Here is a 13,937-nt window from a genome sequence, read left to right as displayed (position 1 = left end):
TTTCTGAGTAATAAATGCAAATTATTAGTGGCCTTTCAGCTTGTCAGCAATTTAAGAGAAGGGGGTATATAATTTCATCCTTAGAAATTCACTACCATTTTCACTTCGACTATGTGGATTTCCTTGAAAGCTAGATAACAAATCAAAATATACATTGGTGGGGAGTCGGTCCCAGATTGACAGTACATTTCTCTGGTGAATAGCTTCATTAGATTTGAGCTTGTTTAAAAGAGAGTTACATTTTTAAGCCAAACCCAAGTCTTTGCTGATTTTCCATTTCACCCTGTCAGGTTTTTGTTTTTCATTTGAAAGCTCCATCCAGCATTTGTCTGCTAATGTCCGGTCCCCGAATTTCCTGTTAATGTCCCATTTTTGTGAAAACATGACTCGTGCTGACTCTAAGTTTCCGACCTGTGTGTGGCATCGTTGGGGTGATTGCCAGTGGCCATGGTGGGAGGGACATCGAAGTTTTCATTCATGCCACTGTGCATTGGGGTGCCGTTTTATTTTCTCCTCTCGGTCAGGAGTCACTGTATTCATACTCTGTAATTTTAGGAACGTTAGGTGAATCCGTGCCAATTGTTAGGTGCTTCTGTTTTTTTGGTTTTGTTGTTTTTGGTTTTGGTTTTGTTTTTTAACGGGGGGCAGTTTGCTGGTGTTTTCAGCAGCGTTTCTGTGTTTTGGGAGCAGCTGTTGGAATGGATTCGTCGCACGATCCCCTGGCTGGAGAACCGGACCCCTGAGAAGGCCATGCATGCCATGCAGCAGAAGCTGGAGGACTTCCGGGACTATCGGCGCAAGCACAAGCCGCCCAAGGTGCAGGAGAAGTGCCAGCTGGAGATCAACTTCAACACGCTGCAGACCAAGCTTCGGATCAGCAACCGGCCCGCCTTCATGCCCTCCGAGGGCAAGATGGTGTCGGTGAGTGCCGGGCCGGGTTCCCCCTTTTGTTCAGGGAGCCTGTTCTCTGATGGGCCGCCCACAAGGCCGCCTTGACTTCTCCAGTCCTTGCAGCTACCAGATACAACTTTGGCCCCGTAACCCCTTCCTTCCAGATGTCTCCTCCTCACCAGCATGCAGGTCTCTACCCCTCACTGCTCCGGGTGCGGGGCCTTGCCAAGAGCAGCCTCTACCGCCCTCCTCCCCTCCCTGCCCTCCTGCGACCTGGTCTTGTCTTCCCAGGCCTCCTAGCATCTACATCTCGTTCCCTCTCTTCCCTGTTCTTACGACCCGGGCACCTTCCCGGGGCTGGTGCTACATGCGTATCCCTCCCTGCACCTTGGCTTCCCGGCTCCGCTGACTCACTCACACCAGCACACGGGGGACTGGAAAATCCCAGACGCCACCGCCTTCGCTGCCTCCCTGTGGCCCAGGCCTACCCTCGGCTCCCCTCGCAGCAGGCAATCCAGAGGGAGCTGTCAGTGGCAGCCCTTCTCACCTCCTCGCTGCTTCTTTACTCCTTCTGCCCTTCACCACGCGGCCACCTGGCGTGTCCCCTCCTGAGACCGTTCCTGTGCAGCTCAGCGGCATCCGTGGTGACATTCTGGTTGTCACTTTTATTTTCATACTCTCTGCTGCTTTGACCCCATTAACCACACCTCCTCCTCGACACTCTTTCCGCCCTGTTTCCTTCCCACTCCATCCAGGGCTCGGCTCAGAGCTTGGCCGCCTCCTGCCCCCTGCCCCGGAGTCCATGGGAGGACATCTCTCGGGGGTGGGGCTGACGCTCTTCTCCACCTCCGTACTCCCACGCGATCTCCCCCTCAGCACCTGAACGCCGTTGCCTCCCAAGCTGTCCATCTCGAGCTTTGATTCCTCCCCGACATCCAGGTTCACGTACCCACGTGGACGTCTCAGAGCATTTTCAAAGCTGACCTGTCCCCGAGCCCCTCTGTGGCATGCTGTCTTAGCAGATGGCATCACGACCCCCCGAGTTACTGATGCCCCAAACCCTGGCCTCATCCTGGACTCTTCCTGTCTGTCACCTTCTCGCAGGCAGTTGTTCAGCAGTCCCACCGGCTCTGATCCAGATTCCAGATTGTATCTTGTCTGTGCCCTGGCCTGCACAGCCATGCTGTCTGCTAAGCCACCTCTCTCCCTTCTAGGGCCCCCCGTGGTCCTCCTCTCCCTGGCCCCTAACATTCACTTTCGGCACAGCAGCTGCTGGGCTCTTTTCAGAATGTAAACCAGGATGTGTCTCTACTTAAAACCCTCCAGTGACTTCCTAGAATATTTCAACTAAGGTCCAGATTATGTTATATATATTATATTATTATCTGGACTAAGGTCCAGATTATATTATATAATATATAAGCCTAGATTATAGGATCCCATGTGATCTGACTCCCTTCCCACCCAGCTGATCCCCACTCCATGTTGTGTCACGTGCCCTTGGTGCTGTTCCCTGCACACAGGGCCATCCCCGCTTCAGGCATCAGTGCTGACTCCCACCTCTTCATGTGACTGGCTTTTTCTGTCATTGAGGTCTTGGCTAAAATGCCACCTCCTTGGATGTGTCTTCTCCAAGTGACCTACCTGAAGGAACACCGCCCCCCCCCACTAGTCTCTCAGCATCACTCGACCCCATTTTGTTTTTTACCTCACAGCCGATCACTTGTTTAATTATAGTTGTCCCTTGAACAACACAAGTTTGAACCAAACCGATCACATGGATTTTTTTTCTAGTAAATACAGGACAGTACTGTAAATGTAGTTTCTTTTTGATTTTTTTCTTTTTTTTAATGTTTATTTTTGAGAGAGAGAGAGAAAGAGAGCACACACAAGTGGGGGAGGGAAGAGAGAGCAGGAGACACAAAATCTGAAGCAGGCTCCAAGTTCTGAGCTGTCGACACCGAGCCCTACATGGGGCTTGAACTCACGAACCATGAGATCTTTACCTGAGCCAAAGTCGGAAGCCTAACCGACGGAGCCACCCAGGTGTCCCTCCTTTTGATTTTCTTATAACATTTTCTTTAGTGTGCTCTATGGTAAGAATATGGTATATAACCCATATGACATACAAAATATGTGTTAATCAGCCATTGATGTTACCAATAGGCCTTTGGTCAACAGTAGGCTATTGTTGGTTAAGTTTTGGGGAAGTCGAAGTTTATCCGTTGGTTTTCACCTGTGCAGGAGGTCGGTGCTCCTGTGTTGTTGTTCAAGGGTTAACTGCACTCACTTATTCTTTCCTTCCCGACAATCACGAAAGCTACTTGGGGCAGGGAACTTCACAGGTGTCGCTTACTCTTGTACAAAAGTTTCTCCCTAGTGCCCGGCACGTGTGTGTTGTCCAGGAAATGATTGTTGGTGGCTGGCTGGCTGATGGAGCACAGTCACTGAGTAGTAGTCAATTTGAATCGAGTCACCCCGCAGCTTCATGTTTTTCTAGCCAGAAAATTCAAGCCCTGTAAGCCTCTGTCCACATCTGGACGAGTGTCGGGCATTTACTGGCTGATACGAACAACCATATGGGTTGTAAAAGGCCCTGGGGAGAACGAAGACGTTGAAAAGCCAAAGCAGTTGAACAGTTAGTTATTTGGGGATAGGGAGGGCGGGTAGCAAGGAGAAGAAAACGCTGTCAGACTCGTAGCAGAGGGGATTTTATAGAGGAGCCCAGAACGTAACCTGCGTTTTCATCCTCGAATGCCCCCAGGATATCGCCGGCGCCTGGCAGAGGCTGGAGCAGGCGGAGAAGGGCTACGAGGAATGGCTCCTCAACGAGATTCGGAGGCTGGAACGCGTGGAGCACCTGGCGGAGAAGTTCAAGCAGAAGGCTTCGACGCACGAAACGTGGGCTTATGGCAAGTACACTAGCCTGGGGTTGGGTTTGTCAACACCGGACAGGGCCACACTGTGCGGTCTCTGCTAACCCTGTCCCTAATGCCAGTGACCCTGTGGGCAGGTGTCCTCACCTCGCCCCACCCTGCTGTCCCAGTACTAAATTTCTTCGGGAGGTGGGCGTGAAGGCGTATTTTCTAGTTGAGCAGATAATGTACTTTTTCACAAAATGGCACTCAAAAATGCATTCTTCCCACGCTTCCTTATGTAAGTCCTGGCCTCCTTCTGTCTTCCCCCACTTTCTTTCTGTTTGATCCATAAGTATCTGTTTATTCCCTGTCGGTCAGACAGCCCTGGCCCAGATACTGGCTCCTGCCACAAAGCAACATAATTTCCCATTTAGAAGATCTGCTTGGAAGGAGGAATGCCAGGGATCGTTTTCTATAGTCTTAGCTTCCTGATTTCACTGGATTCATCTATTTTCAGCCCTTGCAAATCTTTCCACAGCCATGACACCATGATCATAATTTTGCTGAGGTAGAGGAACAAAACCTTCTCCCCATAATCTGTTTGGAGAAAGGTCAGGGAGGTTCCCCTCACCCTTTGGTTCCTTTTGCTTTAGTGTTGTTTGACGGTTGATGTCGCACAGCACGGTGGTTGGAGGCGTGGGCCTGGAGGCAGGGAGGTGGGAGTCCCAGCTCAGACACTTCCCAGCTGTGAGCTTTGGATGAGCTCCCGACCTATCAGTGCCTCAGTGTCCTCTTCAAAGTGGAAGGGCAATGATACCTCCAACACAGGCCTTTGATTTAATGACGATTTAATGAGTCCACATTATAAAGTATTTAAATCGGTATCTGGCGCCTAGTAAGTGCTATGTTGTCACCGTTAAATATATGAACATTTGCTTTCCGTTTGTAGCTGTATAGAATTAAATTTGTTAAAAAGTTTTTGCCTTATTTATTTATTTTGAGAGAGACAGAGACAGCGTGCGTGGAGAAGGGGCACAGAGAGAGGGAGAGAGAGAATCCCAAGCAGGCTCTGTGCTGTCGGCACAGAGCCCGATGTGGGGGGCTCGAACTCATGACACTGCAAGATCATGACCTGAGCTGAAACCAGGAGTCGGATGCTTAATTGACTGAGCCACCCAGGCGCCCCTGGAATTAAATTCTTAAAGGTCATCAACTGGGGAATAAATGTGGGTCCGGTTATAACCGCAGCAGTTGCTTGACTTAAGAAATACTTGTGGGGAAATAGGTGGAGGTTCAAAGAGAAAAGCTTCTCATACTATTAGGAAGGAAACCACAGGTTATATTTAACCAGAGAAAATGAGGCTCTTAAGCATAAAGAAGTGGGGTCAAGGTTGAACCCGAGGGTGGGCCAGTAGAGTACGAGTGTGTCCAACTATCCCAGGTAACGCTTGCGCGCTAATCATCGCTAACTTAACCGAGCGTCACGATGCACAATCAGTTACTTGTTACTCAGGGTTATGGAGAATGTGGACCTGTTAGTGTGGACTCCACATGCTTCCCCTCTCTATGTGTAGACATGAGCTTTTAGAACACAGAGGGGCTCGGGCAGCAGCATTAGCACAGCTACAGCCTGGAAACCGATTGAAACATCACCTCTGTGTCTTCAGTCCCGTCATTCTCGGTCCTTCTCTTGGTTCTTTGGAGTCCTAAGGATCGCCGAGAACTTTGCAGGTGCAAGGAAGCCGATGCGTGACATCAGAGTAGTCATATCCCCTTATGCAACCTTTGCAGGCAAAGAGCAGATCTTGCTGCAGAAGGACTACGAGTCGGCCACGCTGACCGAGGTCCGGGCCATGCTGCGGAAACACGAGGCGTTCGAGAGCGACCTGGCGGCGCACCAGGACCGGGTGGAGCAGATAGCGGCCATCGCGCAGGAGCTCAAGTACGTGCTGTGCGTGCTGTGCGTGCTGTGCGTAGGCGCGCTGCTCGCGTGCAGCGGTGCCGCTCCGCTGGCGCCGGGGCCGGGGGCGCGCTGGGAGGGTTCCACCAACAGCTTCTTCCCCCGGGGGGCGGCCAGGGCGGGTGAGGCTGGCCCTCCCTTCCTTCCTGGTGCTCAGTTTAGGGGCAACGAAGCTGGAGGCCCTGCCTTACCTCGGAGGAGGAGACATGATGGCCCCGCTTTTTCTTTGTCGACACATACGTGCTTTCTCATTTCCCTGCTTTCTGTTTTATGGGAGGGACCCAGCCTGATTTAAGTCTCGAGGCCCACTTGCTCCCGGGTGCAGCGTCTGTCTGTGGCCGCCCTCTGGGGGAGGCCCCTTCCTGTAGTCTTTCTAAGCCTTTTTGGGTTTTAATTTTTTTTTTTTTAAGTTTATTTTCAGAAAGACAGAGACAGTGTAAGTGGGTGAGGGGCAGAGAGAGGGGGAGAAAGAGAGAGAATCCCAAGCGGGCTCCCCACTGTCAGCACAGAGCCCCCATATGGGGCTTGAACTCATTGACCATGAGATCATGACCTGAGCTGAAGTCAAGAGTCAGACACTTAACCGACTGAGCCACCCAGGTGCCCCGAGGGGGGGAGGGTCTTTAAAGAAGTCTTAGAAAGGGGCACTTCTGTGGCTCCGTGAGTTGAGCCTCCAACTCTTGATTTCGGGTCAGGTCATGATCTCGCGGTTTGTGAGTTGGAGCCCTGATTTGGCCTCTACGCTGCCAGTGCAGAGCCTGCTTGGGATTCTCGCTCTGTCCTCTCTCTGCCCTTCCCCACTCACGTGTTTTCTCTCTCTCTCTCTCAAGAATAAACTTGAAAAACAAAAAAGTAAATACACTAACTCTCTTGATTAATAAAATATTTCATTCCCTACTCCCGTCCCACTGATACAGCTGCAGAAGTTTGAGTGCCTAAAATCACATAATAACTGTCACAAAACAATTTTTAAAAACATATGATAAACATTTACTGCATTACATTTTTATGACTTCCGTGTTCCTCACAACTCGTTAATTACCAGCGATGGCCTCTTTTAAGAGTAACCTACTGTTTTTTTAGCCTTGGTAAATAAACTCTTAATTATTTGCGATCTTCATAATCCAATTTGTACACTGTATTTGTGGTCTTGACGTGATCTTCTCATGGTTCTTGAAGACTGGGTGTTTGGCTGCTTGTTAACAATTACAATTAAAATAAGGGATGAAAGGAACTCAAGCTATTTAATGCCCTTTAACCACTCCTGTGAGTAATTTGGAATGCTTTTAAGTGTTGCCCATAACATTTAAGTAGTAATTTTGTATCATCATTCCTGGTATCCCCAGTGACTGTTTCTTCACATGGTCAAAAGAGGCAGCAGGTATAAAATTTAAATCTGCATTCTTCTTTTTTTTTGTTAATTTTTTTAAAAGTTTACTTTTGAGAGAGAGAGAGAAGAGTGCAAGTGGGAAGGGGCAGAGAGAAAGGGAGACAGAGGATCCAAAGCAGGCTCCGCACTGACATTGGAGAACCCGATGCGGGGCTTGAACTCATGAACCGTGAGATCATAACCTGAGCCCAAGTGAGACACTTAACAGACTGAACCATCCAGGTGCCCTCGTGTTCATTTTAATGTATTGCTTCTTTGTCCTTTTTACCTTTCCTAAAATAATAAAGTGTTTGTGCAGCCCTCAAAGTGTGCACAGTTATGCAAACCCCTCACTCCTTGAGAGCAGGTATGTATGGAACTCTTACGAATGAATTAGAAAAAGGAGAAATGTATATACCTCTAAAGGTAATTATGGAGAAGTGAGCATTGGTGTCTCCATCATGGGGTCTGTAGGATTCAATGTTTCGGTTTTTGTTCTCAAAGCCTTTATTCTCTTTAATATTTGCACTTTGAAGAGCCATAGCCTTTTCACTTTGTATTCAAGGCTGTGCAAATTGGTGGTGCATTTTGGGGTTTTTTGGGTTATAGCAAAGAACACAAGAAGTTAAGTCTGTCTCAGACTGGTGATGTGTATGTGTATGTAAAAGGCTGCTTGTAAGAGCTGGACAAGCTTTACCCACTGAAAAGAACACTCAGATCACAACCACATGCATTCAGTGGCAGAGGCAATAACATTCAATAAGGACAAGTTAATATTATTTAAGAGGAAAAGAAAAGCACAGGGTGAACAACCATTGCCTTAAGCTAAGGTCAAAGAAGAAATAAACAAGCTTAAGTCTCAGGGAAATGAATTTGGCTGGAGGGGAGGGATTTTCCTTAAAGCTGTCTTATCTTGGACTGTTCATGACAGAGGAGTCCGCCAAAGGTGTCTTTAAACCTCTGTGAATCAAATTTTTATCTTAACTGAAAGGGTGATTACATTTTATACATCATTCCAACTTTTTATCCCCAGCAATACTAGGTTAACCTTCTAGTTTGAAATTTGTTTTAATGCTAAGTTCAGGGGCGCCTGGGTGGCTCAGTTGTTTAAGTGTCCAGCTTTGGCTCAGGTCATGATCTTGCGGTTCGTGGGTTCAAGCCCCGTGTTGGGCTCTGTGCTGACAGCTCAGAGCCTGGAGCCTACTTACGATTCTGTGTCTCCCTCTCTCTCTGCCCCTCTGCTCACACACTATCTCCCCCTCCTCTGTCTCCCCCTCCTCTGCTCACACACACACTCTCTCTCTCTTTCTTTCTCTCAAAAAACCAAAAAACATTAATCCTAAGTTCAAATTACTTCACCTTACAAAGGAGAGGGGGTTGGTGAGGAAGAATAGTTATTTAGCAAGAAGTCATTTTGTTCTTACTGTCACACCAGTGGCATTAGACAATTCAGAACTTTTGCTTGGAAGAGGAAGGGCTGTGTTCTGCTGGTTTTTCAAAGTCCTTGCAATGCTAGATAAAGTCACAGTGCCCCTTCTGGACTCAGTGCTCCATCCCAGCCGCAAGGCCTGTGCCCTTTGAGGGGAGCCAAGGACACAATGGGGTGCAAGCCGATACCTCCCTCCCCCTTGACTCACTTTGGTGTTCCAGTCACTGTGGCTTCAGGCGGCCCACAGGACTGTCCTCCAGGTCAGATGGTTGGCTTCATTTACAGGTACATCGCTACTTAAAAATAATACTCTGGGGGCCTGGCCAAGAAAACCAAGGGAGAATGGAGTTAGCTGGGGACACTGAGAAGACAGCATTTCTGTCTATTCAGAAAACTGTTTGACCAGCAAGAGTTTTACTAATTTTTCTTGTAGTCCGTCGAAGAGTAATGATCCTGTTTGCAGTGGTGGCAGTTAATAAAACCCCAAAATACCCTGCCATTTTTCTATCAGATCTTTGATATTTAAAAAAAAAAAATCTGTTTATTTTGAGCCCATGTCCATTTTCCTGATAGCATCAGGGAAAGTTAATCTTTCTTTTCACTTCTAACAGTGAACTGGACTACCATGATGCTGTGAATGTCAATGATCGGTGCCAGAAAATCTGTGACCAGTGGGACAGATTGGGAACGCTTACTCAGAAGAGGAGAGAAGCCTTGGAGGTGAAGCCTGTTGACATGAAATCTTTTCTTAGAAGCTCTTAAGTTCCTGTTTTTGTTTTTCTGTGGTGTGATGTGTGTAAAACACAACAGGTTGTCTCATGAAAGGAGCCACCACAGAGAATATGAAAAATAGGAGAAAGTGGGAAATGTATAGTTGGTGGTTTTGTACTGTATTTATCCGAACAGCAGTGAAGCGTGCTTTTTTTTTCCCCCGGGGAGCCATACTTTCTATTTCCAGTGAAGCATTGGTTGTTTTTGTTTTTTGTTTTTTCAGTGAAGCATACTTTTGAAATAAAAAGAAAAATCCAGGGGTAGTAAGATTATGGTATAAATCCATTTTGTATCAGGTAGTGATTATAGTGAATTTACAAAGGGCCTTCTCTAAAGAGTAAATTGAGCTGTGATGGAGTCAGGGAATCAGGAAGAACTTCACTTGCAGGTGGGCAAAGGGAAAATGGCAACAAATGTTGGAGGATAAAGGGAAATGAAACAGATCCAGGATGAACTTGGCCTTATTCAAGTAGAAGAGTTGGATAAGCAACAGGAAGTGGCTGGTAGGTGGCTGTGCCCCGTTGTCTCTCCCCATGGAACACGCACACGTACGCTGCAAAGGAAGGAAGCAGTGACCAGTTTTCTGAGTCTGATGAAACTTTTATTTTATTATTATTTTTTTAACATTTTTTAATGTTTAGTTTTGACTGACAGAGCATGAGTGAGGGAGGGGCAGAGAGAGAGGGAGACACAGAACCCAAAGCAGGCTCCAGGCTCTGAGCTGCCAGCACAGAGCCCGATGCGGGGCTCGAACCCATGAACTGTGAGATCATGACCTGAGCCAAAGTCAGATGCTCAACCGACTGAGCCACCCAGGCGCCCCTGATGAAAATTTTATAATATGTGATATCAAGCTTCCTAGATGCCAAATGGCTGTTAGCATATCCATCTAAAGAAAGGAAGGTTGAGAGAAGAAGCACCAGGCAAACAGAGACCCCTCCAAGATTTTAGGGCAGGAGGAAAAAATGAATAACTATGGGACATCTCTAGATAGGGCATGCTTGTTTTCCCTGTCTGCCCCCATCATCTCTGTCAGATGAAACAGTTACAGTGTTCTCTGTGGCTCGAAGCCAGGTGCTTCCCCGTGCCCAGAAGGGCAAAGAAGATCTCTGTATTAAATCCCGAATGAAGATTTGAGGACATTAAATTGTAGTTCTTCTGTCGTCTTCACTTAGGCAGGTGACTTCTGGGAAAGGCGTGCATCTTCTCTGCACACCGTTGTGTATAAAATGAGGAAGATGCCCTGGATGTTCTGGTTAACATCGTTAGGGAATCAGATCTAACCTTAAAGGTACTGCTTTAGCTGAAAGCAAGTTACTATATCCCCCATGCGGATTCTCAGTTTTCAAAAAAAGTAGCACTTAGCAGAGCATTCTTTCAAAACAAGGCTGCGCTGGCTGTTACTCAATCCTTTTTTGATTTGGAAGGCACTTCAGAGACCTGCAGGGCTCAGTCTCCTCATTGGACGTTGGCTAATCTTTGGGACGCACGAGCTAGTGGTGAGAGCGTGTTGCGATGAACACGATGTCAGAGGAGAGTTTATTGTCCTGGAATGCACGTTTGTGTCTTCGGAGAACAGTTTATCAATCTAGGATAACACTCCTATTTCACTGATCTCCAGAGAACTGAGAAATTGCTAGAAACCATCGATCAGCTTCACCTGGAGTTTGCCAAGAGAGCTGCCCCTTTCAACAACTGGATGGAAGGAGCTATGGAGGATCTGCAGGACATGTTTATTGTGCACAGCATCGAGGAGATCCAGGTAACCGAACCCCCCCTCCCCCGAACCCCCGGACTCCTGCCGTACTAGAAATGAACTGCAATTTTTAAAAACTTAGAATTCTTTTTTGTTTCGTTGCTTCTTCTTGCTTCTTTTGTTTTTGTTTTTTGTTGTTTGTTTTTGTTTGTTTTTGTTTATTTTTTTCCCCTGAGGAAAATGTTAACTAGGAAGCCAAAATTACCCCTTGATCTTTAGCTTAAAAATGGGTATACTGCTATTGGCTGCAGCTAAATTCATATCAATCAGACAATGGTGAATACATCTAAAAGGGCCTGTTTTTAAAACATACTGTGGAATCATCGAGCAAAATAGACCTATACGCTCTTGGGAGGTATCCACGGAAAGTTGTGAGTTTATTGGCTGCTGCGTTAAGTACTTTCTTAATTTTTTTTTTTAACATTTATGTATTTTTGAGACAGAGAGAGAGAAAGAGTGTGAGCCGGAGAGGGGCAGAGAGAGAGGGAGACACAGAATCCGAAGCAGGCTCCAGGCTCTGAGCTGTCAGCACAGAGCCCGACGCAGGGCTCGAACTCACAGACTGCGAGATCATGACCTGAGCTGAAGTCAGACACTTAACCGACTGAGCCACCCAGTCGCCCCAAGTACTTTGCAAATATATCCACACGACTCTTTATTAAGATCTATATACTTTTGCTGGGTCATAAAGCAAAAGAAACCATGAAGCAGCACCTCCTGTCTCCCACAGACCAAAATGTTCTGCTTCTGATTTCTTCTGGAACTTCAAAGTTTGTAAATAAGACTTTTCAGGAGTCACGTGAGGGAGGAGAGTTACTCTCAAATAGCCAGGACCCAGTTTGTTGAGAGACCAGTGTACCATGAACTTGATGTACAATGGAATAGAAAGGGAAATACTTTCAAATTCTTCTTTCTGTAAAATAGTCATCAAAAAGAATCCAAATATAAAGAATGCTAAAGGTTGGGATTTGGACCCACCTCTCCCTGCTCAGGAGCGTTCTAGAGTGTTCTATTTGCACCTGGGTGGAGGGGGAAAGAAATTACTTTGTTGAACATTGCGTTTTTTGCATGAGCTCTGAAGCAGAGGTTAGCAACCCGAAATCCTTTATTTTTGGAATAAGTGAGATTTCTAAGTGTCGTGGAAGCTCTACCTGATGCATGAAGCAGTTTCTGTGTTTAGTGAAAGGTCACTCTATATTGCAGCGCCTGAAGCGACCGTTAGCATGGCAGACTGTGGTTTCCATGGCACCTACAGACACCAGAACCAAGGGGCTGAGGTCTTACACCTTAGGGCCAGAGGAGAGGCTTTTTTTTTTTTCTTTATTTTGAAAGAGAGACAGTGTGAGTGGGAGAGGGGCAGAGAGAGAGGGAGAGAGAGAATCCCAAGCAGGCTCCACACTGTCAGCGCAGAGCCTGATGCGGGGCTCGAATGCATGAAACCGAGAGATCGTGACCTGAGCTGAAACCAAGAGCTGGGTACTCAACTGGCTGAGCCACCCAGGCATCCCCATGGAGGTTTTTAAAGACGTAGAGGAACAAATTGGTTTTTGCCGCCTTTTCTTTTCGAGAGATGTATTTCCTGGTGGTCTTTAAATAGAAAGACAGCAAATGTTATGTTCTCTTGTTGGACTGCAGAGGTTAGGAAGGGCAGTTAAGTTCTGTTTGTCAGTGGAGGGTAAGACCTAAATAGTAGCTGGGGAAGCGGAAGTGATGGTTCAGCTGGTTGAGCATCCCACTTCAGCTCAGGTCATGATCTCTTGGTTTGTGAGTTCGAGCCCCACTTTGGGCTCTGTGCTGACAGCTCAGAGCCTGGAGCCTGCTTCAGATTCTGTATCTCCCTTTCTCTCTACCCCTTTCCCACTCATATTCTGTCTGTCTCTCTCTCAAAAATAAATAGACATTCAATAAAATAAAAAATTGTGAACGCAAACATGATTTTTGTTTAAAAAGAAAATGATGGGTTTTTTTTTTTTTTTTTTTTGAAGACTTTGGATTACTAGCCATCACTTCATCATCCTGGTGTCCTTTTTCCATTTCTGAGGAACTCCTGTGCACAAAATAGCATCTTTGAAACATCCAGAATTTGTTTCCCCGCAGAGATTCCTGCAATTAAAAAAGGCATTTGCACGTGTGCAGAAGGGAACGTCGCAGCCTATAACATTCGCGCTGTCATAACGTTTTCCCCACTTTCGTCTCTGGGTTAGAGTCTGATCACTGCCCACGAGCAGTTCAAGGCCACGCTGCCCGAGGCAGATGGTGAGCGGCAGTCCATCATGGCCATCCAGAACGAGGTGGAGAAAGTGATCCAGAGCTACAGCATCAGAATCAGTTCCAGCAATCCCTACAGCACTGTGACCGTGGATGAGCTCCGGGCCAAGTGGGACAAGGTGGGTGACTGAGGACCGGCTGTGGGGCAGGGTGGGCACTCCTGAAGCCGAGGCTGAGGGGAGAGGTAAAAACTTGGGGAACCAGAGTGACTGATTTGCATCACGATTGGGGTTTTCCTTTGCCCCGAATGTCACAGATGTGTTTGAAGGTAAACTGAGGCATAGTAAAAATTTAAGAGTTTATTTGAGCCAAAATCGATTCGAATCCTGCAAACATCCCATCCGGCAGCTACAAAGGAGCTCTGGGAGCTGTACGAAGTGAAAGACTTTTGTGGGCAGAGGGGGAGCGGGAACAAGGAAATTATACTAGGCGAAAAAAGCTGGTTGGTTATTGCAAGGTTACTTTCCTTCAGGGGATGGTGGGGGTCTGTCTGTCAGCCGATGACCTAACTAGTGCGGATCAGGTGATTGGCCAGTTTAAGATTCCATTCCTGGGCAACCTGAAACTGTAATTGAGTTCTCCAGTTGGTGACATGAGGCTTAGCCTAAGTAACTCCATTTTGGGCTAGTTGTCTT

General features: G+C 47.1%; 1 protein-coding gene across 3 annotated transcripts in view; it reads left to right on the top strand.

The window, feature by feature from the left end:
* ACTN2 (actinin alpha 2) overlaps positions 1-13,937 on the top strand; it is a 71,667-nt gene that overhangs the window by 47,541 nt on the left and 10,189 nt on the right. For all 3 annotated transcript variants that reach the window (XM_042961193.1, XM_042961191.1, XM_042961192.1), the window contains 6 exons: positions 691-921; positions 3,656-3,803; positions 5,541-5,691; positions 9,119-9,227; positions 10,900-11,040; positions 13,239-13,421. In XM_042961193.1, coding sequence (XP_042817127.1) covers positions 691-921; positions 3,656-3,803; positions 5,541-5,691; positions 9,119-9,227; positions 10,900-11,040; positions 13,239-13,421 — 963 coding nt within the window. The remainder of the gene's footprint in view (positions 1-690; positions 922-3,655; positions 3,804-5,540; positions 5,692-9,118; positions 9,228-10,899; positions 11,041-13,238; positions 13,422-13,937) is intronic.

The sequence above is a fragment of the Panthera tigris genome, chromosome D2 (genome assembly GCF_018350195.1).
Source record: "Panthera tigris isolate Pti1 chromosome D2, P.tigris_Pti1_mat1.1, whole genome shotgun sequence".
Lineage (NCBI taxonomy): Eukaryota > Metazoa > Chordata > Mammalia > Carnivora > Felidae > Panthera > Panthera tigris.
This window is presented reverse-complemented; position numbering and strand designations above follow the sequence as displayed.